Below are 25,393 nucleotides of genomic sequence, written 5' to 3' on the forward strand. Positions count from 1 at the left end.
TTAGCTGGCATGTGAGCTTGTGTATGGTATTGTAATCTGAATGTTGTTGTTAAACAAATGCAGGAAACTCCTGTTTTATCTGGGGTGGGAGTGAAGGGAGTGATGGAGGTTTATTTAAAGGAGAAGGAAAATTGTAGCAGTGCTCCTTTCCCAGAAGCAGCTATTAGATGGAACCTGTAATCACTTGTAGGTAATCTTCCCTTTCTGCTCCTCTTTTCTTTCTGGGAAACAGCACATTCTTCTCCCTTAAGGTACACTGTGTGTATGTGTGTACAGTTGTCTCCACTAGATTAGGGCCTCTGGGTTCAAGTCTGCTGTTCTCCTCTTCATTGCACTTTATAATCATGGATCACTGCCATTAGGGTCAAGCTAGGCATTATCCCCTTCAGTGCATTGTTGTTGTTGTTCAGTCGTGTCCGACTCTTCGTGACCCCATGGACCATAGCACGCCAGACCTTCCTGTCCTGCGCTCTCTCCCGGAGCGTGCTCAAGTTCATATTCATTGCATCGGTGATGCTATCTAGCCATCTCATCCTCTGCCATCCCCTTCTCCTTTTGCCTTCAGTCTTTCCCAGCATCAGGGTCTTTTCCAGAGAGTTTTCTCTTCGCATTAGGTGGCCAAAATATTTGAGCTTCACCTTCAGTATCTGTCCTTCCAATGAGCACTCAGGGTTGATTTCCTTTAGGATGGACTGATTTGACCTCCTTGCAGTCCAGGGGACTCGTAAGAGTCTTCTCCAGCACCACAGTTCGAAAGCATCAATTCTTCGGCGCTCAGCCTTCCTTATAGTCCAGCTCTCACAGCCATACATTACTACTGGGAAAACCATAGCTTTGATTAGACAGACCTTTGTCGGCAAGGTGATGTCTCAGCATTGTGTAACTTCATTATTTAAAACTTAATATCAGTTCCTTCTTGTGTCCATAATAGGGAAAGTGTGGAGTAAGAGCAACAAGAACCACACTAAATTGTGTTTTGAATAGGCCACAATACTATTAGCTACAGTACCTATGAATTTGGCTATATAGGCAGTAGAGAGCACAGAAGATTTTACAGCTGGCACCAAAGTCATTTGTGGGTGCTTGTGACTGCCAACCTGGCAAAGTGTAGGTGTTAAATCAGCCTTTGGAAGTGAGCAGTAGAAGTGGCCATGATCTTCCTCCAACCAACGTTTTCTTCAGGAATCAGACTTCCCCAGTCCCTTGGTTATGGGTCTTGCCCAGTCCCTAAGATCCAAACTCAGTTGTGACAGATTAAACCACCGTAAGAGAAATAAAATTACCAACTATAGGTAAAGGTCCTTTCCAGTCCCATCAACCTGTGACCAATGGTAGTCCACAGCAAGTGTGCAGTAAGCAATGTATAAACAATAAACACCACCACAAGGGGCAGGATAGAGGGAAGGCAACAAGGCCATTTCAGCCCTGTGTAAGCTTTGATCTCTTCTAGGAATGGGGAGAGGAGAGCAGACAGGTAAGGGAAAGTGACTTCTCTTGTTTTAGGAAATCTCTACCTAAACCAGTCTTCTTTCAGGAATCTTCCCTATTCCCCCATCATCCAGCTCAGTGTAATTCATCCTATGAGTGGATGATAAGATAAAGTTGGTACATAGGTGGCTCTGGGGAGGGAGGTGGGCTGGAGGGAGAACCCCCACCCCAGCAAGTATATTGCCTCCCCATGTCCAGCAAAAGAGGCACTTTTCACATACAAATAATACTAAATCATAAATTGAATATTTTAATGCAATGTTAAAAAAATTTAACTTCATCTAAAGCAATAAGACCAGTGCTGGATTAGACCAAAGGCCTTTCTAGTTCAGCATTCTTTCCCCACAGCAGTCAACCAGATGGCCAGTAGTACCTCAGAGAAAAATACGTACTTTTACAATGGGAGCATCAGTGTGAATATACCGTTGTTTCTCTTTAGGAAATGTAATGTGTGGGACAAAACTCAGCCCCTGCCAAAAATGCAGTTGTGTTCCCCCCCCCCCCATTATGCAGGGCTTTCCTAGATATTGTAGGCCAGGATCCCCTTCTTCAGTGTATACATTGGAGTTTCGTGAGGCTTTGGCTTGCAGCCATGGAGTTTCTCAGATGTATGAAACCGGATGTGGGAATCCATTTTCATAGGGGGGAAGTGTAATACTTCCATGTTTTTATGTTTTGTATTTCAAAATCATTTTTATAGTGCTTGCTGAAGTAAAAATGTCAGCTTGAGAAATGCAGTTAAAGGTTGGTCATTGATTTGTGTTTGAGGGGAAAATTAAGCCATGGTATTTGTCTTTATCAGGAAGATAAAAACCTTATTCATGGGAACGTATGTGCAAAAAATATCTTGCTTATCAGAGAAGAAGATAGGAAGTCCGGGAACCTTCCTTTTATCAAGCTTAGTGATCCTGGTATCAGCATTACGGTTTTGCCAAAAGACAGTAAGTCTCTGACTCCTCTGTTTCAGCAGTTTGTGTGCTACCTTGAAAATGTCAGTGGGTGGTTATCTCTTTCTTTCATTGCACTGATTATTTTATTGCAGGGAGTTCTACCATTCTCTTTTTTGGAAGCTGTGAACCTCCCACAAGTCCAGATCATACTCTCACTAGCGTCCTTTTGCTACATAACATCTTTTGCTACTTAAAACTATGGATAGTTATTTCTGAGTATGCCTGTCATATGAAAGGACCATCAAAATTTATATTGAAACAAGAGGCAGTATCCTATACTGCCATTGTACCTCCACTAGTTCTGTTGTGCCAGTGGGACCCACTGCTAGCAAGACAGGAACTGATGGTCCTTAAAGCAACCCTGGAAATTAGTAGAAATGCTCCCTTCCAGTATGGCACAGCTCAGTGGAGCTCCTTCCTATGGGCTCCACTGACTTGCCCACTCTGGAAACGAGCGTTTTGTCTTGTTTCTGGTTAGCTTCCCATTGTGCTAGCAGTAGCTAGCTCACACGACATCATAGAATACAGCCCAAGAATAAGAACACACTGGAGAATGTCAGCCCAAATTGGTAACTCTTAGATCACCTAAAGATCTTAAAATAAATAAGGGCAATTGTAACACAGACTCAAACAGATAAATTTAAAAACACGTACATTTTAAAGAATTGTGTGTAGTGAAGTAGCGAGAGAGTAATTTCCCAAAGGCTTAAAAAGTGTCCATGATTTCTTATTCCAAGTCCAGCATTATATTCCTTGGACAAGTAGGCTTGTTTTCTAGCCTAGTGATTACAAACACACACACAACCAAACAAGTGTATTCATTACTAACACATTAGTAAATTTATGCTGGAAATCAAGCCAACCTTAGCCATGAGTGTGTGTGGGAGGTGGAATTTAGCCATGGCGTTTCTCTCCTTAAGAAGGTGCATCCAACACTTTGAGAATCATGGGTCTAATTATGTGAGGTATCCTGTGTGTATTCACCTATAACATTTCTGCTGAGTTCCCTGGGACCAGGATGTTAACTGCAGGAGCCAAGACAGGACATTTTTCTTCCCTTTATCTCTGCATTTGCCTAAACCTGAAGGTGTAGAAGACAGAATCTAGAATCTAGCATTCAAGGTAGGGGTTCTCTCAAGAATGAGGTCAGGGGGCTTAAACATAACTTTAGGGATGAATTCACAAAAGTAGAAAGATTGCTTCTGTGCTGAACAGATCTCCTTTTAGTGCTTGTCTTGTGGATAAAGGTGATGATAATATAATAGAAGGCAAACAGTTTCTAACATGGGGAATGGCCTAATATGAAATACTCCTTTGAAAAGAAATCCAGGCTGGGCATCAAAGCTTCTTACATAGCAAACATGTTTACATTTAGTAGTTGCTTTCTTTTTAGAAACTGTGAAATCCACCCAAAGGAAACAATCATGAAGTACAAATGGTACTTTTAAGAGCACAGATATGTACAATAGGTGCAATCCAGCGGCTCCAATACATGCAACTAATTCTGTAGGCATCGGGGAGTCCCTGATCATTGGTATGAGCAGACGAATACCTTGTGCACATAAGGGGGAGCCTCTATGAATCTGCAGTTTTTCCCCTAACAGAACAACAGAACAAGACTGAAAGCCCTGTGATATGGTCCACATGTAAGCATTTCTAAAATACTATGTACACATACACACACACACACACACACTTTAAAGCTCTAAATAATTTAATTTTGTTTTGCTTATTGGAATATTTATGTACCATCTTTTCAACAAAAAGTTCCCAAGGAGATTTGCATAATATAATTGGGCAGCAATTAAAACATCTTAAAATCCTTAAAGTTTTCTAATTAATTCCTAATAACAATTTACCCTGTTTTCATGATTGTCTAGTTCTTCTTGAGAGAATACCATGGGTTCCACCTGAATGCATTGAAAATCCCAAGCAGCTGAGTTCGGCAACAGACAAATGGAGTTTTGGGACCACTCTGTGGGAAATCTGCAGTGGAGGAGACAAGCCTCTTAGCGCACTGGACTCTCAGAGAGTAAGAGCCATGTGGACTTGAGCATTTCTGTCTGTACTTGCAGTGAATTTTTATGTGCAGTGATCTGCAAAAAACTGTTCAAGCACTTCGATGCAATTTGTGATTCTAACCTTGATCTAATGGTTAGAAAAGAGTACTTGGCATGCTGGGAGGTATGATTTCCCTGTCTCCCCTCTCATCAATGGTAACTCAGAGCCCCTTAACACATCACAACAAAAGCCAGTTCCCACACTTACCCAACGGGTCAGCTGTGTTCCTTTAATGCTGGAAGGACATTCACATTTCAGGGAGTGGGAAGCACTGTGCATGTCCTTAGGAACTGCTGGTTGTTAAGGCTTTCAGGATGTCTGTTATATTTCATCATGATAACCATTTATTATTTCTAGAGTATTTAACATATAGTAGGTTTTTAGAGCGCAATCCTGTGCATATTTAGACAGAAATAAGTCCTACAACTTCCAGCATTCTGGCTGGGGAATGCCTTGGGTTATAGGAATTAATTTCAGTCTAAACATACATAGGATTGCTCCCTTAGGCTTTTAAATTTTAATCTGTATTATATCTAGAAAACTTTTATCTGTTCCGACATTAAAGTATAAGAATCAAAGTGTATAAACACTAAAAAGAGACAGTTTAAAAAGACATCAGCACAAAATCCAATCAAATCTAAAGCATTAACTGTATACACATTGCCAAAACTTGATCACAATGGCGATTTACAACCATCCCTGCCTTGTAGGCTTACAAGCGAATACAACTCACAGAATATTACAGAACAAGCACAATAGATGTACGGTGGTAACACAGTGACCAATATTCTGACTATAACGGGCAAAAAACTAGGTATTGATGAAGTCTAGTTAAAAGTCTTTAAGACTCACTGCGTGTTTATGATGAGCTTGGGAAATGTAAGATTTGGAATGTAACTCCACCCCCCACCCACATTTCCAAGCCTCAGTCACATTTTCAGTTTTTTCATCTGCAGCGATGAGGGTTACAAGCTTTTAAACAAAACTGAACGTCGCAGATTTCTAACTAGAGCCCTCAAGCCTACACAAAGTGTGTCATTTATAAGAGTGTTGTATTTGGAGCATGGCTGGTTTGGGTTGGACTTCAGCTATAAGCCCTGCTAAGTTTTTTAAAACTGGGATACAAAAGGGACAACATGCCCCCTGTAAATTCATTTCTGTTAGTAAATTGCCTCTTAATAATTCCCTTTTCTTGCAAAGAGGCTGGGTTGCCCCTAAACAGTCTTACAAAAAGGCTCTAAGCAGTTTCATCTGAAGTCAGCTAACTGGAGCACCTTAGCGCTGGATTAAGGCAACTCACAATAAATCTCCCTTGCTGTTGAAAGTATCAAATTTGTTTCAAGGCTTCTTGAAGTTGTCCTAAAACTATTCCAATAATCTTTATAATTCCTTGAATTCTAGAAACTACAGTTTTATGAAGATAGGCACCAGCTTCCTGCTCCCAATTGGACAGAACTGGCAAATCTTATAAACAACTGTATGGATTATGAGCCAGACTTTAGGCCTTCTTTCAGAGCGATTATACGTGATCTTAACAGTTTGTTCACTCCAGGTACGTCAGATGGAGAAAAGGTGACTAATTTTGGTGGGAGGTGACATCTGTTAAGGCTACTTCACTTTTCCGTCTTCTCTACCTATCCCTTTTCCCTTGTGTGTTGTGTCTTTTTAAATTGTAAGCCAGTGGGCAGGGATCATCTTAATTAACTGATTGTTTGTAAACTGCTCTGGGAGCCTTTTTGGCTGAGGAGCAGGACAAAATTACTTTAAATAATAAATAATGGCAGTTAAAGCAGGTTCTACTAGTATTGTGTGTTGGCAGTATTGTGGGGGAGACAGGTGTTTTCATCGTAATAGCTGTTCAGAAAACTGGTGTAGCATAGTGGCTAAGAGCCTGAGTTCTAAATCTAGAAGTCCCGGTTTCAGATTTCTACTCTGCCATAGACTAACATAGGCAAGCCTTTTTAGTCTCAGCCCCATCTGCAGTATGGGAAAAATTACACTAGCCTCCCTTAAAAAAACAAAAAAAGCTCTAAGAAAGCAATCCTGTGGTCCCTGGGAGAGCATCCCAGAGACCATAGGATTGCTCATAAAATCCTTCCAAGATCGGAGACAGCACTCTGACTTTGGAAGGGGGAGTCTGAGATCCGACTCCCTCCCTCTCACAGCCGGCATGGAGAGAACCATGTCAGTTGCATCTCCGAGCTTGGAAACTTGACCTCGGAGAGGGGGAAAAGGGGGTTCCAGTGGGAGGGGAGGAGACCGGAGAGGCCAGGAATATGAGTTATCTTGAGCCTCTTTGAGCCTCCTAACCTCTCCCTCCAAACCACCCTCTAGTGAAATCTGCAGGGTGGGAGGACTGGGAGGCGAAGATTGTCTTTGCCCCTCCTCCCACCTGCATTGAATGATTGGGCGCCTCTGAGCTCATGGCTTCTGATCACCGATGCAAAGGTCAACGTATGTGTGTATCTCGCCCCTTACTGCAGAAAAAATACAGAGCTGCAAATCTAATTTTTAAATTAAGAGGTTATGTTAAATTACCCAGGGCTTATGCAGCAGAAAACTGGCATTTGTCATTGGGTATATAGATACCAATTCCACCTCCCTGGCACTACATAATGTATGTGTGTTGCATACTTCCATTTTTGTGGCAAAATTTGTTAACTTGTAAAGTTAAAATGAGTGGAGCAAACTCGAGTTAAAGAGTTTTGAAAAGCACTAGGGACTAGGCTGCATCCATTATCTGCCTACTGAATACTTGCATGACAGAAAACTAGTATAATATGTTCAGATTCTCTTTGGTTGGATATAAATTAAGTTGTCTGTTGCTGACCATCTATTTCTGCTCAGGTACTGTGGAGAGCCTGGCTGGAATAATAATTATTTTCTCTTTTTGTTTTTGTTTTTCAAGATTATGAACTATTGACAGAAAATGACATGTTACCAAATATGAGAATTGGTGGTCTTGGATTTTCTGAAGCCTTTGAAAGCAGGGACCCAACATATTTTGAAGAGAGACACCTGAAGTTCTTACAGCAACTTGGCAAGGTAGGAAGCTTTGACATCTTAATGCAGGGGTATGCAATTCTTTCACAAACAAATACTATATACATTGGAAGATGACAACAAATTTGCATAAATTAAAGTAAATCCGGTAGTTTGTATATTAACATTAATGATTGTATTTATTTTAATAGATTTATATATACCCTTTCAATATAAATATTTCTTAGGCAGTTCACAAAAAACAATTTCCAGCTGTTCTTCCCATTCCCATATATACTTCCTTAGAATAATGGTCCTCCTGCAGTGGGATGGCTCTTGAAGGGCATAGGTCATTTGAAGGGTGGGAGGATTGGGATCCTGAGGCAGGTGATGATGCCTTCACCACCTGCCAAAACAAGGGAAGACCAGAGAGTCCTGGCACTGGATTCTCACTGACTTTCCCCATCGTTACAATCTGATTTGGGGAAAATGGAGTTTAAAAAGGACGGCTGCTTCTTATGTTCACTGTGTGTGGTTTGGGTGGCAAGGGAGAGTCAGAAATATCCCACTCTATTCCTTTTCTATTGTCAGGATGGGATTATTACCCTGTCCAAAGATTATTGCCCTCTCTATTATCAGAAGTCTTGAAGAATGTCAAGATCTGGTGACAGCTTCCTGTGTTGTTGTCGTCGTCCTTGTCTCCTCCTCCTCTCTTGCTGCTTCCCTCTTTATCACTTTTCATTTATGCAGTAAACTATTTGACAAGAAGAACATGGTGAATTTGAGACTTTTTTCTTGCCTCCTGTATCACTGAGCCTTTAGCATATGTCATTGTTTGCCTTGGCAGCATCTGGTTTTTTTCTGGATGTGCATTTTGGTTTCCTTTCATTTGAATATACATTGAGTGAATGTGGTCAGTGCAAGCTGTCCCTCAGGTTGTGTGAGTGGGGCTTGCTTCTTCCCCATCCTCCTAGGGGGTTGTTTAAAAACAAACAAACAAACAAACATGCTTTTGTGCATTCTTAATAATTTTACAATGCTATGCTGTCCCAGGCTAGCAGGAAAACTGGAACATTTACTGAAACACGGGTGGGTTGCCATTCATGGCTAGTGGACTGTGCAAGGCTAGGTAGGCTCTGGCAAAACACTGTAATATGTACTGTTGTTTTTTTCTTGTTCCAAATTTTCCTTTTCACTTGCCTACTAGGGTAATTTTGGCAGTGTGGAGATGTGCCGATATGACCCACTGCAGGACAACACAGGGGAAGTGGTAGCTGTTAAAAAGCTGCAGCACAGCACAGAAGAACATCTGCGAGACTTTGAAAGAGAAATAGAAATTCTCAAATCTCTGCAACATGACAACATTGTCAAGTACAAAGGAGTGTGCTACAGTGCCGGTACACTGAACATTTAATAGCTATTCTTCATTAATGTTATTTACTAAGCAAAAGCTAGAGGCCTTTTGATAATTTATCAAATGTTCCCCATTAGCATGAATCAATGAATACAGATGTCAGAATGAACTCTCTTAAAATCTGACCTTGCCTGTTCACATTTTATAGCAGCAACCACAATTACAGTGTAGAAGTCTGTGCAGGCCATAGTTTATACTCTGTATAATTCCCAAAATATTAACTAAATACAGATGTAGTTCCAGTAAATATTCATTATTTCCCTCTTATTTCAAGTCTATATCTTAGCTATTACTCAGCATTTATCTATTAGAACTAGCTTGGCATGGATGTACTAATTTCCACGTGTTAAATGTCATGACTTCAGTAGACAAACACATGTTACTATCCAAGATAAGGCAAAATGACACTTTAAGAAACTTTAGAAACTCAAACATAAGAGGAGAGCTTAAACTGCATTTTCATAAATATGGTATTTGGCAGCATTGCCATATCTGTAGACATTAAAACATAAAAGCAGTTCTGTAGTAAACAAAAGTAGTAGTGCGGCATAATTTTTTCTCCCTTAACTTGCCTCCTAAATTAGGACTGGGAAGAAATGAATGAGAAGTCTCTCACCTGTTCTTTCAACACTTCCAATCACTTAGTTTCAGGTGCATGCAAAATTTGAGTAGCTTTGTCTGTCCTTTCCCTGGCTTGTTAGAGAGATTTTTTACTGCTACATTTTCTTGCATGAACAAACTATGATTAACTATCTTCTCTTAATGGATTATTGCATAATGATTTCCTGTTGTGGTGCCAGAGAAGAATGTGTCTTGTCCCTTGCATATATTCATAAATGCTTGGAAAGGTGCACTGTCAGGACTGAGATTTGTTTTGCCTACCTCTAAAGCTACTGCTTGTCGGACTGATGCTAGAAGCAAAATAATGTATTTCAAAACTGGGTGGTTTAATCCAGCCACCTTTCTTTTACATTAGCAATAAAGCTCATGCATAGACATGGAAACACCCAGGTACACCTTACATCGTTGGACTCAATGGTCTTGTAGGCCCCTTCCAAACCTACTATTCTGTGATTCTATTATTCATATTTACCTATGGCAATACATACCACAGGCTAACTTCATTATAGTACCATTTCATTTTAGCCATTTGTTTCATAGGAGGCCATTCTTATGCTGTAGAATGTCCCAAAAGAAAGGATCTTCAACAATTCTTGTTCCATTGGCCAGAGAGTGGCAGAAACTTACACTGTTGCTACTTCTCTTTTGCCATGTTCCTTGCTAGTGTTTTGTATGCTGTCCCTGGTTATTGAGCCTCTGTTTAACTAGTGTTTATTTCCCATTCTGCCAGCATGGCTCAGTAGTCTGGAGTTGGAGCTTTAAGTACTGTGTCCCTTTCCTGGCATGGTAACTCTTACTTTCCACTGGATGTTTAGCGATGGTTTTGGACTAGGGCATGCATTTCCCTGGAAGAGAGAATCTTATCATGGGGCTTCCTTTCCTTTCAGGAGGCACGCCTGCTAGCCCAGAATGATACGAGATGGTGGGTAGGCACCTACTATATGTGATTGCTATGTCCTCCTGATAGCACATGCCCTCATTTGTGCTTCCAAGTACTTTGCCAGTACAGGTGTGCCAAACTCCAGCACATTTTATATGCCATCCAGCAGTCTGATTGCTGCAACCAGCAGCAATGGTCCCAGAGGGCTTGCACTTAGACTGCTACACATGCATTCTTATAGCAGTGGAGCTTTTGGGACTGGTCTATAATTGGGTTGTATGTCAGGTCATGTACTATTATAAAAGTTGTCAGGCTCCCAAGTGAACAGTCTGCTGTCAAGGTAGAGACACTATAAGGACACAGCAGTTGTCACATCTCTAACCCAAAGGTATATTTGCCAGTGTAGCCATTTGGGTTGTTGGTGTTCAGAACTTTTCTTTTTTACTGTGCCATTGTTGAATTAGCTGTTCTATTTATACTAGCCAGGAATCATATCCTCATTATAAAGTGAGCTATTTCACATAGTTCATTTCATTTTTAATTCAGGGTATGTAATGTATGCTACAGGAAAATGACAAGCTGTTAAATTTGACATTTGGCCAGATACATAAGTGGAATGCTCCACTATATATATGCCATATGGGATCTGTTTTGCTTTGTTACTATGAGGGAGAAGATCAAAACAAAACTTCGATCTGAAGGCATCTCTGTAAACCATAATTTTAAATGTTTTTGTTTATTTGGAAAGGACGGAGAAATCTGAAGTTGATAATGGAATATTTACCCTATGGAAGTTTACGAGACTATCTCCAGAAGCACAAGGACCGACTGGATCATAAGAAACTCCTGCAGTATGCTTCTCAGATATGTAAGGTAAATAAGCTCCACTGGTGTCATTAATATTACTAAGCAGTTTGAGAACTGCAGCCTTAGCAGTTTGTCATAAACTCTAGACACACGTGTAGACTAGGTGCATTGCCTTGAGTTCAGTACATGAAAAGGAAGAGAAGAATGTTGCTTCATTTGTTCACATATGCTTCCAAACTGGTACTGGATCTACTTGCTGTTTGTTAACTGGCAAATGGTGTAGAGATGGCAGCAGATGGATGCAGTGAATGTTGTCATGTTGTGCTGTGGAGCTTCATTTCAGATCTGCTTAGCTGTCAGGCAACAGAGCCTGTCCTGGAATGGGGCATTTCTTGGCCAATCTTTGTCCAAAGGGAAGCGTGCTAATGGTTGTATAAACAGAAATAAACTCCACTAATTTGTGTGTTTGTGCAGTGGGAGGAATAAAGACATTTGGGAGTATCTTATGCTGCCCACACACCAGTGGGATCCACCCCTAGCACAATGGGAATTAGCAGTTAAAGCAACCCCAAATGAGCAGAAACTCCCAGTTCTGGAATGGGCCAGTTCAGTGAGCATCGAAGAGATTAATGAGGTTATTTTCAGGGTCAAAATGATAGCTGTATACCCATATTGTCAGTGCTCCATGAAGCAGCGTTAAGAGCTGCACTAGTCGTCATCTCAGCACGCTGTCCATTCCAATCGCTTGGCAGCAAATACAGTGGTGACATCTAGTGGTAATTGTTCAAAATTTGATAGCATGGCCAGCTTCAGGAGTATTGCTGCCCTACATCCTCTTTACTTGTACAAATTCATTCTTTTCTAGTAGCATAGGATTATTTTTGGTGCCAGAAATGTTAGTAGGTGTCTTATTCATGAACAGGTTCATGGGATTTGGGGGGGAAACAGATGTCTGACATCCAGACACTAGTTACAGTATCTTCCATTCTGTCTCTGGTATTTCTCAAGCCACTTAACTTTGATTTCATAATTTTGTTTACACATAGGGTATGGAATATCTAGGTTCAAAAAGATATGTTCACAGAGATCTAGCCACACGAAATATCTTGGTGGAGAATGAAAACAGAGTGAAAATTGGAGATTTTGGCTTGACAAAAGTCTTGCCACAGGACAAAGAATACTACAAAGTAAAGGAACCAGGAGAGAGTCCTATATTTTGGTAGGTTTCTTTTTGCTGCTTGAATCCAAATTAGAAAAATACAATGGGTGATTGCATAAAAGAACATAATAAAAGTTGCATTAAAATGCTTTAGCTTCATAGATTTTTGTCCCCTCACCCCACCTCCCTGTTTTCCTACAGGTATGCGCCAGAATCGCTGACGGACAACAAGTTTTCTGTGGCCTCAGACATGTGGAGCTTTGGTGTAGTCCTATATGAACTCTTCACATACATAGACAAGAACAAGAGCCCCCCAGCGGTTAGTAGATTCATGTGTGGTGTGTTGATGGTGGTACGTTCGCATGACTATCTCCTTAAACTGCGAAGATGATTCCGTGAGAGCTGCTATCCATCCTGCCACTCTTGCCCGCCACCCCAGTTTATATTCTGAATCATGGGAACAGAACATAGTATTTTTCCCCCAAGCCAATTTGCCCCAGTTGCTGATTTAAAACCCAGCCAGGTTTAAGTTCTTGTTCTAAACTTTAAAGCCATAAACAGTTCAGGACAAGGGTATCAGAGATCCATCTAAACCTGCCTGAACACTGTGGTCATCCTCAGAGAGCCTTCCTGTTCTGCCACATCTTGCAGGTGCACTTTGGCAACAACCTGAAGGCTGTGTTCTGGAATAGCCTTCTCCCAGAGATAAGCTATGCACCGACAGTGCTGGGTCTAGGTTTTTGAGGGCCCTTGGGCAAGAGACCCCCAATGGGCCCCCTCCCTCAGTGAGTCCACCTTCTCACACTACCGGCAATGTCAGCAGCTGCTGTTGCTCCTCACCTTTTTTGTAATGTTGCTAGCACTTGCTTTCTTGGCAGACAGAGAGCCAGTGAACAAGTAGGCAGTGGCATCTACTCCTCCTCACCACCACCGCCGTTGTCTGGGCCAGAGCAGGGAGCAGGTGAACAAGCAGCTTGCAATGGTGAAGAGAAGGAGCGAGTCCAGGGGTCTCTTGTTAGTGGGCCCCTGCTGGGGTGCGGGCCCTCAGCAGGTGCCCATCCGTAACTACCTTGGATGTCAGCCCTGTGCACTACAACTGTTATAGTTTTGATGTGTGCTGAAGGCCTTTTTCTTTACCTCAGCATTTAGTGGCATGTAATGCCAACTCTTATAGTTTTAAGTTGCTCTCAAACACTAGGTATGTTGGAGAGTCTTGAATTTTACTGTAGCCTTAGTAAAAAGGCAACAAGACAGATGGTACAAAAATACTAAAGATAAATAAAGGTTTCCAGGATTCTTGCGTGAAAGAAAGCACGTGTTTGGGGCACCCAATGCAGAATGATGTGATTAAGCCTTGTCACTATGTATTACTGTATCTGAAGCTTTTTTAACTCGCTCTTCAGCTGAAAAGGCTCCCAGAGCAGCTTTATTATTGTATTATTATACTACAGTATTTATTATTGTATTATTATACTACAGTATTTATTATTGTATTGTTATACTACAGTATTTATTATTGCTAATGTATTTATTATACATTAATAATTAACAAGACCATCCCAGCCTCAAGCTTAAAATCTAAAAGGCACAACATGAAGAGAAAAGAGGATGAGAAGAGAAGAGGAAAATACACTCAAGTACAAGTTTTTACAGTTACATACCGTCATGTGAAAAAGAAAGTACACCATCTTTGAGTTCTATGGTTTTACGTATCAGGACATAATAAAAATCATCTGGTCCTTAGCAGGTCTTAAAATTAGGTAAATACAACCTCAGATGAACAACAACACATGACATATTACACCGTGTCATTATTTATTTTACAGAAATAAAGCCAAAATGGAGAAGCCATGTGTGAAAAACTAAGTACACCTTATGATTCAATAGCTTGTAGAACAACCTTTAGCAGCAATAATTTGAAGTAATAGTTTTCTGTATGACTTTATCAGTCCCTCACATCGTTGTGGAGGAATGTTGGCCCACTCTTCTTTATAACATTGCTTCAGTTCATTGAGGTTTGCGGGCATTTGTTTATGCACAGCTCTCTTAAGGTCCCGCCACAGCACGTCAACGGGGTTGAGGTCTGGACTTTGACTGGGCCATTGCAACACCTTGATTCTTTTCTTTTTCAGCCATTCTGTTGTAGATTTGCTGGTGTGCTTGGGATCATTGTCCTGTTGCATGACCCAATTTCAGCCAAGCTTTAGCTGTCGGACAGATGGCTTCACATTTGACTCTAGAATACTTTGGTATACAGAGGAGGTCATGGTCGACTCAATGACTTCAAGGTGCCCAGGTCCTGTGGCTGCAAAACAAGCCCAAATCATCACCTCTCCACCACCATGCTTGACAGTTGGTATGAGATGTTTGTGCTGATAGCTGTGTTTGGTTTTCGCCAAACGTGGCACTGTGCATTGTGGCCAAATATCTCCACTTTGGCCTCGTCTGTCCAAAGGACATTGTTCCAGAAGTCTTGTGATTTGTTCAGATGCAACTTTGTAAACCTAAGCTGTGCTGCCATGTTCTTTTTAGAGGGAAGAGGCTTTCTCCTGGCAACCCTTCCAAACAAACCATACTTGTTCAGTCTTTTTCTAATTGTACTGTCATGAACTTTAACATTTAACATGCTAACTGAGGCCTGTAGTGTCTGAGATGTAACTCTTGGATGTTTTGCAATTTCTCTGAGCATTGTGTTAACACACACCTGAATGCTTGAGACCATTAAACTCCTGAGGCGTCTGCTTTTATAGAGGTGGTCACACTTGCTGATGATCAATTAATCAAGGGCATTTGATTAGCAGCACTTGGCTGCTACTTAGCCTCTTCATACCTATGGAAGCAGTAAGGATGTACTTAGTTTTTCACACATGGCTTTTCCATTTTGGCTTTTTCTGTAAAATAAATAATGACACGGTGTAATATGTCATGTGTTGTTGTTCATCTGAGGTTGTATTTACCTAATTTTAAGACCTGCTAAGGACCAGATGATTTTTATTTTGTCCTGATACGTAAAACCATAGAACTCAAAGAGGGTGTACTTTCTTTTTCACATGACTGTAGTTCTTGTAATTGCCTGCTTGAAGGGAAACAATTCAGGAAGAAGAAGAAGAATCTCATCTGTAGGAATACTAGAGAGTTCTCAAGTTCATACACAGATGGGCAGTTGCAACTAGCATGATTAAACTGGGGTTTTTTTAGGAGAAAAATGCAAAAATGGTGTGCTGTAGCAGGGGAAGAAAGGAACCCATCATTACCTTTTATATACCGGCAATATAGAAATGTTCCTTCACATGGCTGTCATTCACTGCCAGTCCAGAGTTACTTATTTTTGAAGCATGTCTTTCTTTATGTATGGGATGGATAATCCACAGCCTGCTTGTTATGACTAATCTGCACAGGCCCCTAACCAGTATGTCCAGTGTTGAAACAGGCCTTCTGCCATCCTGACTACTTGGATGGCCCATCTCTTAATATCTTATGCTCTGTTTGTTCTATTACTTATATGGTCTGGCTGCTTGTAGCTTTTTCCTTAATTGTAACCTGCTTCGAGAACAAGTGTACTTGACAAGAGAGTGAGCTTTCTACAGAGAACTTTCTTCAACACATCTAATCATAGAATCATAGGGTTGGAAGGGGCCTACAAGACCATTGAGTCCAACCCCCTGCTCAGTGCAGGAAGCTTGATTCCTGGGCGGTCTCCCATCCAAGTACTAACCAGGGTTGACCCTGCTTAGCTTACGAGATCAGACGAGATCAGGCACATCCAGCCCTTTGCTCATTATATGATGCCATAGAAATTCAACTTTGTATTTCTGTTTTAGGAGTTCATGCGCATGATTGGCAATGATAAGCAAAACCAGATGATCGTGTTCCATTTGACAGAGCTTCTGAAGAATAATGGCAGGCTACAAAGACCTGATGGATGCCCTGATGAGGTATTGGAACATAACAGTTTATATTGCTATTCTCCTATCAGTCATGGGTGTTCCTGTAAATTGCTCCAGAGGTAGAGACTGTCATATAAGAGAACATTTACCTATGTTTACTTGGAGGTCTGGTAGCTAGTACTGTGGTCAGTTTCCACCTTTCAGTGGATTTTTTCAAAACCAAGACAGTGTTGAATTTCTAATTCATCAGCAACCTAGAATTTAAAAAAAAAAACCCACTAGACTACAAATGTAATCCACCACCAATAAATCCATCTAGAATCTACTAGCTATTTTCCATCTACAAAGGTTACTGACGAACAGCTACTTGTGAATGAAGAATCTCCTGTTAAGGTCTTCCTAGGTTCTTGTCTAGAAATCTATTGCCACCAGACATTTTCTTTATAAACCAAGTGTTTCAGATAAATCTTGGAAATACAGTGAATATTTTATTAGGGCTACATATAACCCCTTACCATCAGTGTCTCTTGGTCCAGCTAGCCTGAACTGTAGTAGCAAAGCAAAGCATTTGGGTTTGGGGTTTTATATTTGACAGCAGCAAGAATCCTTTCAAGAACCCAGTATAAAATGTCATAAAAGTACCTGCAAAAGAACTGTAATGAAAAATAAATAAACCTCTTGAAAACTGGGAATAGTTCTAAATGGTTGACAGAGCTGCCGTAAATTAACCATTCCAAGTGACTCTCGCTCAAGTGGAAATAATTCCCTGATGGAGTGGGATTGTTGATGGTTTCCATTATGGGCCATACTGGCCATAGAGAAGCATTCAAGTAGGATGGGGGAGAAATTCGTTTAATTGACATTTTAATGCAAGCTTACCTAACGTCGCACTTTCAAACCAATATGCGAACTGACACTCAGTTATCCTTCAAAATTCACACTTTTGTGAATTTTGCATTGGGGTACCCCAATCAAAGAATGTGTACAAAAAATGTATATTCGGGGAAAATGCACACAAAATGCATATATTGGTGAAAATATTAAAGAATGCCTTAGATTAGGAAAGCTGCTTCCAAAACATAGATTAAAACGTATATTAGTTATTTTTAAAAATATTAGGAGAAATACGTAAAAAATGAGTACAAATTTTCATGCAAACTTTTTTCTCAAAATTCAGGATGAACTAAATTAAGATTGGAAAAATGAGAAGCTGAGAGAAACCAAAATTGACAGGTTCAGCCATCCCTGTTTTCAAGACAGATGGGGAAACATTCAGTAGTTGGTGGAAACCACCTTTGGCTGGCTTTCCCACAATACTGTTAATGTCTTTCTGCAAACCCTTGCTCTCTACTTGAGAAATCTTACAGTTGATAAATTACATCAAACATATCTGTAGGACAAGCAATAAAGTTAATAGAACTAAAACAGCTGAGTCATATACCAGAAACTTCAGTGGGAAAACAGAGCCAGTACCTCCTTTTGCACTGTCTGCTGCCCCACTTTGATTTGCCACTGTCTGGAAAGGTAATAGGTTTAGCACCCCAGTGCCTCATTTTACTTTTGGCTGATGAAGGGAAGAATTGTATCTGTCTTGTAGAAAGTGTGAGGAGATGGGATGTGCTAGGGAAGAAGAATTTTATATACGAGGGTGCACAGAATGTATAGAAGTGCTCTATGGTGTTTTGGTGCCAAGACCTCTAGTTGTCTCAACTAACATGACAGTTCCATATGACTCTTAACACTTGATGTTTTTTCTCTTGCCAAGGTTTATGCCATCATGACAGAGTGCTGGAACAATAGTGCAATCCTGCGGCCCTCCTTTAGGGATCTTGGTCTGAGAGTGGACCTCATAAGGGAAAGCTTGGGTGGATGAAAGCATTGAAATTCATCCAAAGGGACACGTTGACATGCACAGCAAATGCGTTTTGTTCTTTGGGTGGTTGCAGATCATTGGCCTTCCCTCACACATTCATCTCTGAGGACAGAGCCTGGAGGAAAATCATCCCATCAGAACTTGCACATGATGGTGAAGGACTCGGCTTAGTTTCTTCATCGGGAATACCACCAAATGCACCAATGAAAAGCACTTTGATAGTAAAAGGAATTGCTTTTTAAAAAGCAAAATAGTGCATTCAGTCAGCATCACCATAATTTGCCTAATAGGGCAATTGTAAAAAAAACCTGTGCCAATCAGAGAAATTATAGAAGGATGAGAAGACTGGATAGAGAGTGGGTCTACATAATTTTTCTTTTGAGTCGTCACTGAGCTGAAAGTGATTTAGCTTGTGATCCTGTACCCACTTACCTCTAAGTAAGTCTTGTTGACCTCAGTGTGACTTACTTCTGAGTAGACATGTATAGGATTGTGCTCTTAAGATGCAGCTGACCTGCAGAATTTATATACAACTTGAAACATCTGAGGTTCTGTTCCAGCAGAGCTGCTAAAAGGTTTCACATTCCCAGTTGCACCACTTTCAAGAGGAGCAAATATTTGCACTTAAACTTAACAATGGAAATGGACATCCAGATTCACCCTGTGCCAGTCACCATCATGATCACTGTGCATTGATATTTCCTCTTGCTCATCTTTGCTTTACATCGCCTACCCCTGCTACTTTTGTCCCTTCAGCATGCTATAAAGGGTGATCCTGTACCAGATAAGACTACTTTTCACCTAGTTCAGAGATTTGTTCCTTTGCATTAACATGCATTTCTTAGTTTTGTGTGGTCATGTCATTCTCTAAGCGATTAAAGTTTAAAAATACAATCTACGTGTGGCAGAGAAGGAAAACAGCTACCAATCTTGGTGAGAGGAGAAAATTTGGGTGACTGTTCTGGAAATGGCCTTTATGTCATGGAACAATCCACGGCTGTGCCAGCGCAGGAATGGCAGCCATTCAAAGTAGAGGAACAGTTGCAAAAGTGGTGCATCAGTGAGCAAGTTTGAATGGCAGTTAACTACAGCATAAAGAACCCTTAGAAATACATTTTAGCCTTTTCTGCAGTGAACGAAGAATGGCTTGGCATCCTTTTTCATTGAGTTGCACAAGGGCTTGTGTTTTATGAATGGAGTTTTGTAGTTTTACATTGTCAAGGCATAGTGGCTTCACTGTTTAGAGCAAGTCAGATTTTTTTTAAATAGTTGATTGAGCAACATTCTATGTGCCTGTCTGAGCCAATCACTGGCCAGCAATAGAAGCAGTGATGCATGTTGAGGCAGTGTGATGTACTGTAAATATTTTGAAGGAAAGGGAACAAATAAGTATATATATTTTTAAAACACCTGCTGAAAATTGAATTTTTAGATGAACAAGTATATAGCAGTCTATTTTCCTACATGTGTATTGTGTGTGTGTGTTATGCTCTATCTGTGTCTGCTAAAGGTACAAGCATTTGAAATCATTTCACAGTAAGCAGCTTAATATGTTCCGAATGCTAAACTTCGTTAGCCTTGCCAACCCTACCAAATGCTGCAGTTTTCCTTGCTATCTTGTTAACTTTTGCACGGTCGCCCATTCAACTAGAAACAGAAACCATGCCTCTGATGTTGCTAAAATCAAATGTGGCCCATCTGCTCACAGTACTTACCTTTAGGTTATTTGTTAATTTGGCTGTGTGTAACTGCAGCCACTGCCTGCTTGATTTCACACAGCCAAAATTGTGAACTAAATTTAAAAGTCACTGCAACTCCTTGCATACTAGACTCAGTGGCACAAATTCATGTTTGTTGATCTAAGAAGGTGCATATTAGTAAGTAGTGTAGCAGCAGGCACTCTCATGTCTGTTGATTCAGCTGTTGGCTTCAGAGTTCATAGTAGTTCAGTGGCAGTGAAGTGCGCTGGATATTTCACTTTGTTCCACTGCATGCCCATCAAACTTTGCTTTAGAGCAGGAATGGGCTATTTGCGGTCCTCCAGATATTTTGGCCTGCAACTCCCATGTTCCCTCACCATTGGCTATGCTAGTTAGAGCTAGTTAGATGGGAGTTGTAGGCCAAAATATCTGGAGCGCTGCAAGTTGCCCATCTCTACTTCAGACGTTTGAAATCCAGGGAATTGTCTTTGGCAAACTTGTGTTCAAATGTAGGTGCTTACTTCCTAAAATCAGAAGAGTAAATTTGGTGAAAGGAGTTGCTCTTCACTATGGCTATTGAATGAAAACTTGAAATGTACTTCAGCGTTTTGCAGAATGTGGCTTGGAGGGCACTGTACCATAAACCCCTAGTTAGTTTCTTTACCTACCTCAAACCTGGAGGAGGGTGCAGTGATGTAAGTTCTGTATAGGATTAAAAAGTACCTCAACATGTTGCAGATGTTTATCTTGTGAGCGCCAGTCTAAGAATGTTTTGTGCCACTGTGGGGTCTGGCAGATGCATCAGAGCTGATCTAGTGGCTCTGATGTACGCATGAAACTCCCCTTCCATACATGCAAGAGCTTCCTTGTTCTATCTTACAAGCAAGTGTTTCACATGCACTTTGAGGAATCCAGGTGCATGCAAAACAATTCTATTTGTAGGAGAAGATAGGAAGTACCTACATGGGAGGGGTCCCAGTATCTATCTTGCAAACTTTAGCAAGGCAAAACCTTTCTTTTGTTTTTAAGAGTAGAGAGTTATGCCAAACAGGATGGGAGTGGGGGTGAGTATGGGGTCAAAATTGCAAGTAGTTATATTTTATAATAGCATGTTAAGCTTCAATGGGTAAAAATTTTCAAATAGTTAGCATTTAAAAGGCAGTTTCACAATGTATAGTTTTTAATCACTTTGGTCAGATATATTGCACATTTGTACATTGCTTTGAAGCTGATTTTGAAATATATTGTAGGGAAAATGTCTTTCCTTTTGTAGAATATGTGTGTGGGTTTTGTTTTAAGTTCCTGGTTAACCAAAATTATAGTAGCATAAGGTTTAAAGCAACATTGGGTATCAGGATAAACAATACAGCAGTCTGATAGTGACAGAAATGCATCTTCTATCTGATGAAGGATTTCATGTTCCATATTTTTAAAAAAATCCTCAGGGAATTTTGTGTAATGCAATTAAGAGATCTTCCATAGTGCTGTGTTTTTTGTGAATAAAAGTGTCTTTGCTTGATCTAGCATAATATGATTGACTTGTATTCTAATTTCCTAAATGTAATCACATGGAGTGGCATCCAATTGGGGCCTTCTGCTTGTGGCCAGCTCCACTGGTCCTGGTCTGCAAGTGGCCCCTACTTGCTTGTACAGCACAATATACTGCTTCCGGGGGCAAGTCCCAAAACAAGCGGAAATGCTCGTTTCTGGAAGGGGCGGGGCTCTGGTAACCTTCCCCCTTCCAGAAACGAGTGTTTCCACATGTTTTGGGGCTTGCCCCCAGAAGCACTGTATCACAGTGCACAAGCAGTAGGGGTTGCCAGGGCTGGCCATGTACAGAACTGACGGGGCTAGCTGCACCTGGAAAGCCCCAGTTGGATACTGCCCAAGAGGTTAGGCTTCTGAATTTCTGCATTTAGGTCTTTGAAGAAGGGTGTTTAAAAAAATTAACATATTCCATTGTGCATTTCTAAAGCTGTAATCCTATGCACACTTTGATTTCAGTGGGGTTTATTCATAAGAGACATGTATAGGATTGCACTGGCCAAAAGGTAAGCTTTGTAGCAATTAGGGTTTTTGATTCACACTGTTGGGCAGGGGGCTAACTAGCTCACAGCTGTAGATGGGCATTCAGGGAGACTCTAGATGAGATTTATCATTAAAGATTTTGGCCTGGATTCAGTGAAACCCTAGCATGAGTGAAAGGCATGTCTGCTCATGCAAGGGTGGGGTCTCTAATTTCTTCCTATCCCCCACCCCATGCTACAACCACGTCAAATGCTGTTCCAGTGGGTCTCCACCACAGGAGACTGCCACAGCAAGGAATAGGTGTGGAATAGTTCCACAAGTGGAATTCCACTCTTGGTTCATTTGGCTCTGTTGTTCCTATAAGTATATTGATATGGAGCATATCAGAGACCTGTAGATTCGAATCCTTCAACCTCCTGAAGCTGTATGCTTCAGAGTTTAGGAGTTAGAATATGATCAAAATATGGGTTACTTTTATTTTTGAGGGAAATGACATATCTGTGAATTCAGCAAAAGCGTTTTCATGTGTGCGTGGAGACTTTCCCAAAGTTTACTTCTGGCTTTAGAGGGTCCCTTAATTTCCAGGATAACCTATGGAAGAGGTGCAAGTGGCTCCCATAGTGGTTGTCATACCCATCTGTGAGTCTTACCCTGTGTGTATGAGACCTTTATTTTGACTGTGACTTCAGTGGGAACCACTAATGTTTGTTACCGGCATGATTCAAAAGCAGTGATGATACCAATTTCAGTACTCTTTTTAAATCCATCGGTGCGCTTCAGAAAAACTCTTACTGTGATTATAACTCTGGACATACATATTACCTAACATTACATTATGCGATCTGTATATTAACAGAAGCATTTAACAATTGTTTTGCTTTTCCACAGTTGCCATTCAGTTTATCACAATGTTTTGTTTATCGTGTTACCAAAAATTGCTGTGACTTGATGTGGAAAAAATGCTACACATACAGGAATGCTGCTCTTGAGCAAAGTGAACATTTTATCACAGCTACTGCTTTTTAGAATTTTAAAAAGATCTAAACTACCATTTTTATATACATAGATTATATATCGTAAAATAATTATGAGATAAATCTATTGGGGGAGGGGTTAAGTCCTACTTTAACTGGTCAGTGGTCCATTTTGATGAATTTCAAAATTACTTGTTTTTAATATACAGTGGAAACAGTCATGTAGTAAGCAAAAGAGGGCAGGTTTACATAAAGCTATAGCCTGAACAAAGAAGCATGAAACTAAAAGCTTATCTTGATTTTGTACAAATAACACCTTTATTGAAGAAACCCACAGTTTTTGGGCACTCGCTACTGTATATTGCTGCACCAACATATTAAATTTTTTCAAAAATCTGTCAGTTTCGCCTAATTTTTGCACATAGTATTACAATAATTCTCCCACAGCCCTACTCTGGCAGGAAACAAAAAGGTGCTTATACAAGTTGTTGCTGGAGAAAGGTTGATGTTGTAAACTGGGAAGTGTAGCATCCGCCTCCAAAACATTGGTTGAGGACCTTCAGACCTATCTTAAGCTTTTCTGTGCTAACAAGTACTTAGGATGGAATCTTTCAACTACTACATCTGCTACTACACAGAACATGATTTTACACCAACACTGTATGAATGTTATACAAGTCTGAGATTGGGGGGTACTGTGAGAGAAACACTCAGTAGATGTGATGCACTGAGAACAAAATGTTCCCTACTGTATCTAAAAGTTCTTCTCAACTCCAAAAACAACAAACTGCAAGCCAGTGGTGACATTACATTTTAAAATATTTGAGTATAAATTATTGTCTGGAATATTGCAACAGCTATTTATGTGACTAGAAAATGTGACCATTCTTTCGGACATTACATTGCTCATGGTAGTACATTGCACCCATATGCAGTTTGTTGTAGAGAGGTAGCTGGCTGCACTTAACATCCGCACCAGCTCCAAGTCTGTTGGTTTGAACTCTTTATGTTCCTCATGTTAACCTACAATGGCTGCATTTGGATGATAATATTTTGGCATAATAAGCTGGGGTATGACCGAGCCATGGTTGGCCTGTTTGGAAACTATCAATCATAGTTTCCTGGTTCAGATATAACAGGAAGCTGCAGCTTCCTGGTTTGTTTACCAGCTTGTATGATGGGAGGAGTAAAATGGCTGCATGTGAGTGCAGGAGGCTCATTCATATTTAAAACCATAAAATACAACATGATAAAATATAAACGTTTAAAACTGCAGTATATAATAAAAACCAAAATAAAACCTAGCAGCAGTGCAAAGACTTAGAATAACAGATTTAAAGCAACAGTAACTGAAAGAGTAAAATGCCTGGGAAAATAAGGTCTTCACTTGGTGCCAAAAAGACTATAATAGAGGTGCCAGGTGAGCCACTCTGGGGAGCTCATTCAACAACCAGCGTGCCACTACAGAAAAGGCCCTCCTAGTAACCACCCACCTCACTTCATTTGGCAGGGGCTCCCAGAGAAAGACTGCTGAAGGCAATCTTAGGATCTGGGCAGGTATATATAATTGTGAACTGCCCAGAAAGCTCCGATTATTGGGCAGTATAGAAATGTAACAAAAATAAATAAAACGTTAATAAATTATTAAACCACTTTTATTCTCTTAGCCTTTCATAAGTCCCAGGGTCTTGAGGTGGATATTTTCTTCACAGGAAAAAAGCAAAATGTCCTGCACAGCTCCAATAAGCCAGTTCAAAGAGCCAGACGGGCTCCTTTTCCCTCCCTTATCCTGGGCAGGGAAGTATCCCTGTTGGTGCTGCACTGAGTACCCAGGAGGGCACAGCTGGGTCACTCTCTCCCAGCTGTGCCCTCCTGGTACTCAGTGCAGCACCAACACCGACTTGAGGGTCGGGGAGGGGGGGTTGCCGTGGTCTATAGGAATTCAATCTCCCTCTCCAGGCTTCCTGCTCATTCGAGTGCAGATCTTGAGTGTCTGTACCTTGTGTTGGGTACCCGGGACAGATTAGGGATTCTGTTGGTGTACCGCCCACCCCGCTGCCCATCAGACTCCCTGCCTGAGCTGACGGAGGTGGTCTCGGACTTGGTGTTGAGGACCCCCAGGATGATGGTCCTGGGGGATCTCAACTTCCATGCCGAGGCCGCTGTATCCGGGGCGGCTCAGGACTTCATGGCCGCCATGACAACCATGGGGCTGTCCCAACATGTCATTGGCCCAACGCATATAAAAGGACACACGCTTGATCTGGTTTTCTCGACTGGGCAGGAGGATGGTGATCTGAAAGTAGAGGAATTAACATCTGTCCCTTTGTCATGGTCAGATCACTTCCTGCTGAGGTTTAGACTTCTGGCGGCCTTTCCCCTCTGCAAGGGTGGGGGACCTATTAAAATGGTCCGCCCCCGGAGATTAATGGATTCCAGAGGGCTCTGGGGGATTTTCCTGCTGGTATGGCTGGTGCTCCTGTTGAAGCCCAGGTCGCTCTGTGGAATGCAGAGATGACTCGGGCGGTTGACACGATCGCACCCAAGCGCCCTCTCCCTCTGAGCAGAG

The 25,393-nt window shown here is 41.1% G+C and overlaps 1 protein-coding gene across 7 annotated transcripts in view; it reads left to right on the top strand.

Moving 5' to 3' along the window:
- Positions 1–23,225, top strand: part of JAK2 (Janus kinase 2) — a 112,192-nt gene extending 88,967 nt beyond the window's left edge. For 4 of the 7 annotated variants that reach the window (XM_084834422.1, XM_084834423.1, XM_084834426.1 and 1 more), the window contains 11 exons: positions 2,291–2,429; positions 4,043–4,084; positions 4,319–4,470; positions 5,901–6,051; positions 7,408–7,544; positions 8,689–8,878; positions 11,145–11,269; positions 12,250–12,422; positions 12,564–12,681; positions 16,184–16,297; positions 18,015–23,225. In XM_084834422.1, coding sequence (XP_084690548.1) covers positions 2,291–2,429; positions 4,043–4,084; positions 4,319–4,470; positions 5,901–6,051; positions 7,408–7,544; positions 8,689–8,878; positions 11,145–11,269; positions 12,250–12,422; positions 12,564–12,681; positions 16,184–16,297; positions 18,015–18,122 — 1,449 coding nt within the window. In that variant the 3' untranslated portion in view covers positions 18,123–23,225. The remainder of the gene's footprint in view (positions 1–2,290; positions 2,430–4,042; positions 4,085–4,318; positions 4,471–5,900; positions 6,052–7,407; positions 7,545–8,688; positions 8,879–11,144; positions 11,270–12,249; positions 12,423–12,563; positions 12,682–16,183; positions 16,298–18,014) is intronic. The other 3 variants (XM_084834427.1, XM_084834428.1, XM_084834429.1) reach the window with 2 other exon arrangements.
- The last annotated feature ends 2,168 nt before the right edge of the window (positions 23,226–25,393 follow it).

The sequence above is a fragment of the Heloderma suspectum genome, chromosome 2 (genome assembly GCF_057233095.1).
Source record: "Heloderma suspectum isolate Gila_16-S chromosome 2, 16-S_ref, whole genome shotgun sequence".
Classification (NCBI taxonomy): Eukaryota; Metazoa; Chordata; class Lepidosauria; order Squamata; family Helodermatidae; genus Heloderma; species Heloderma suspectum.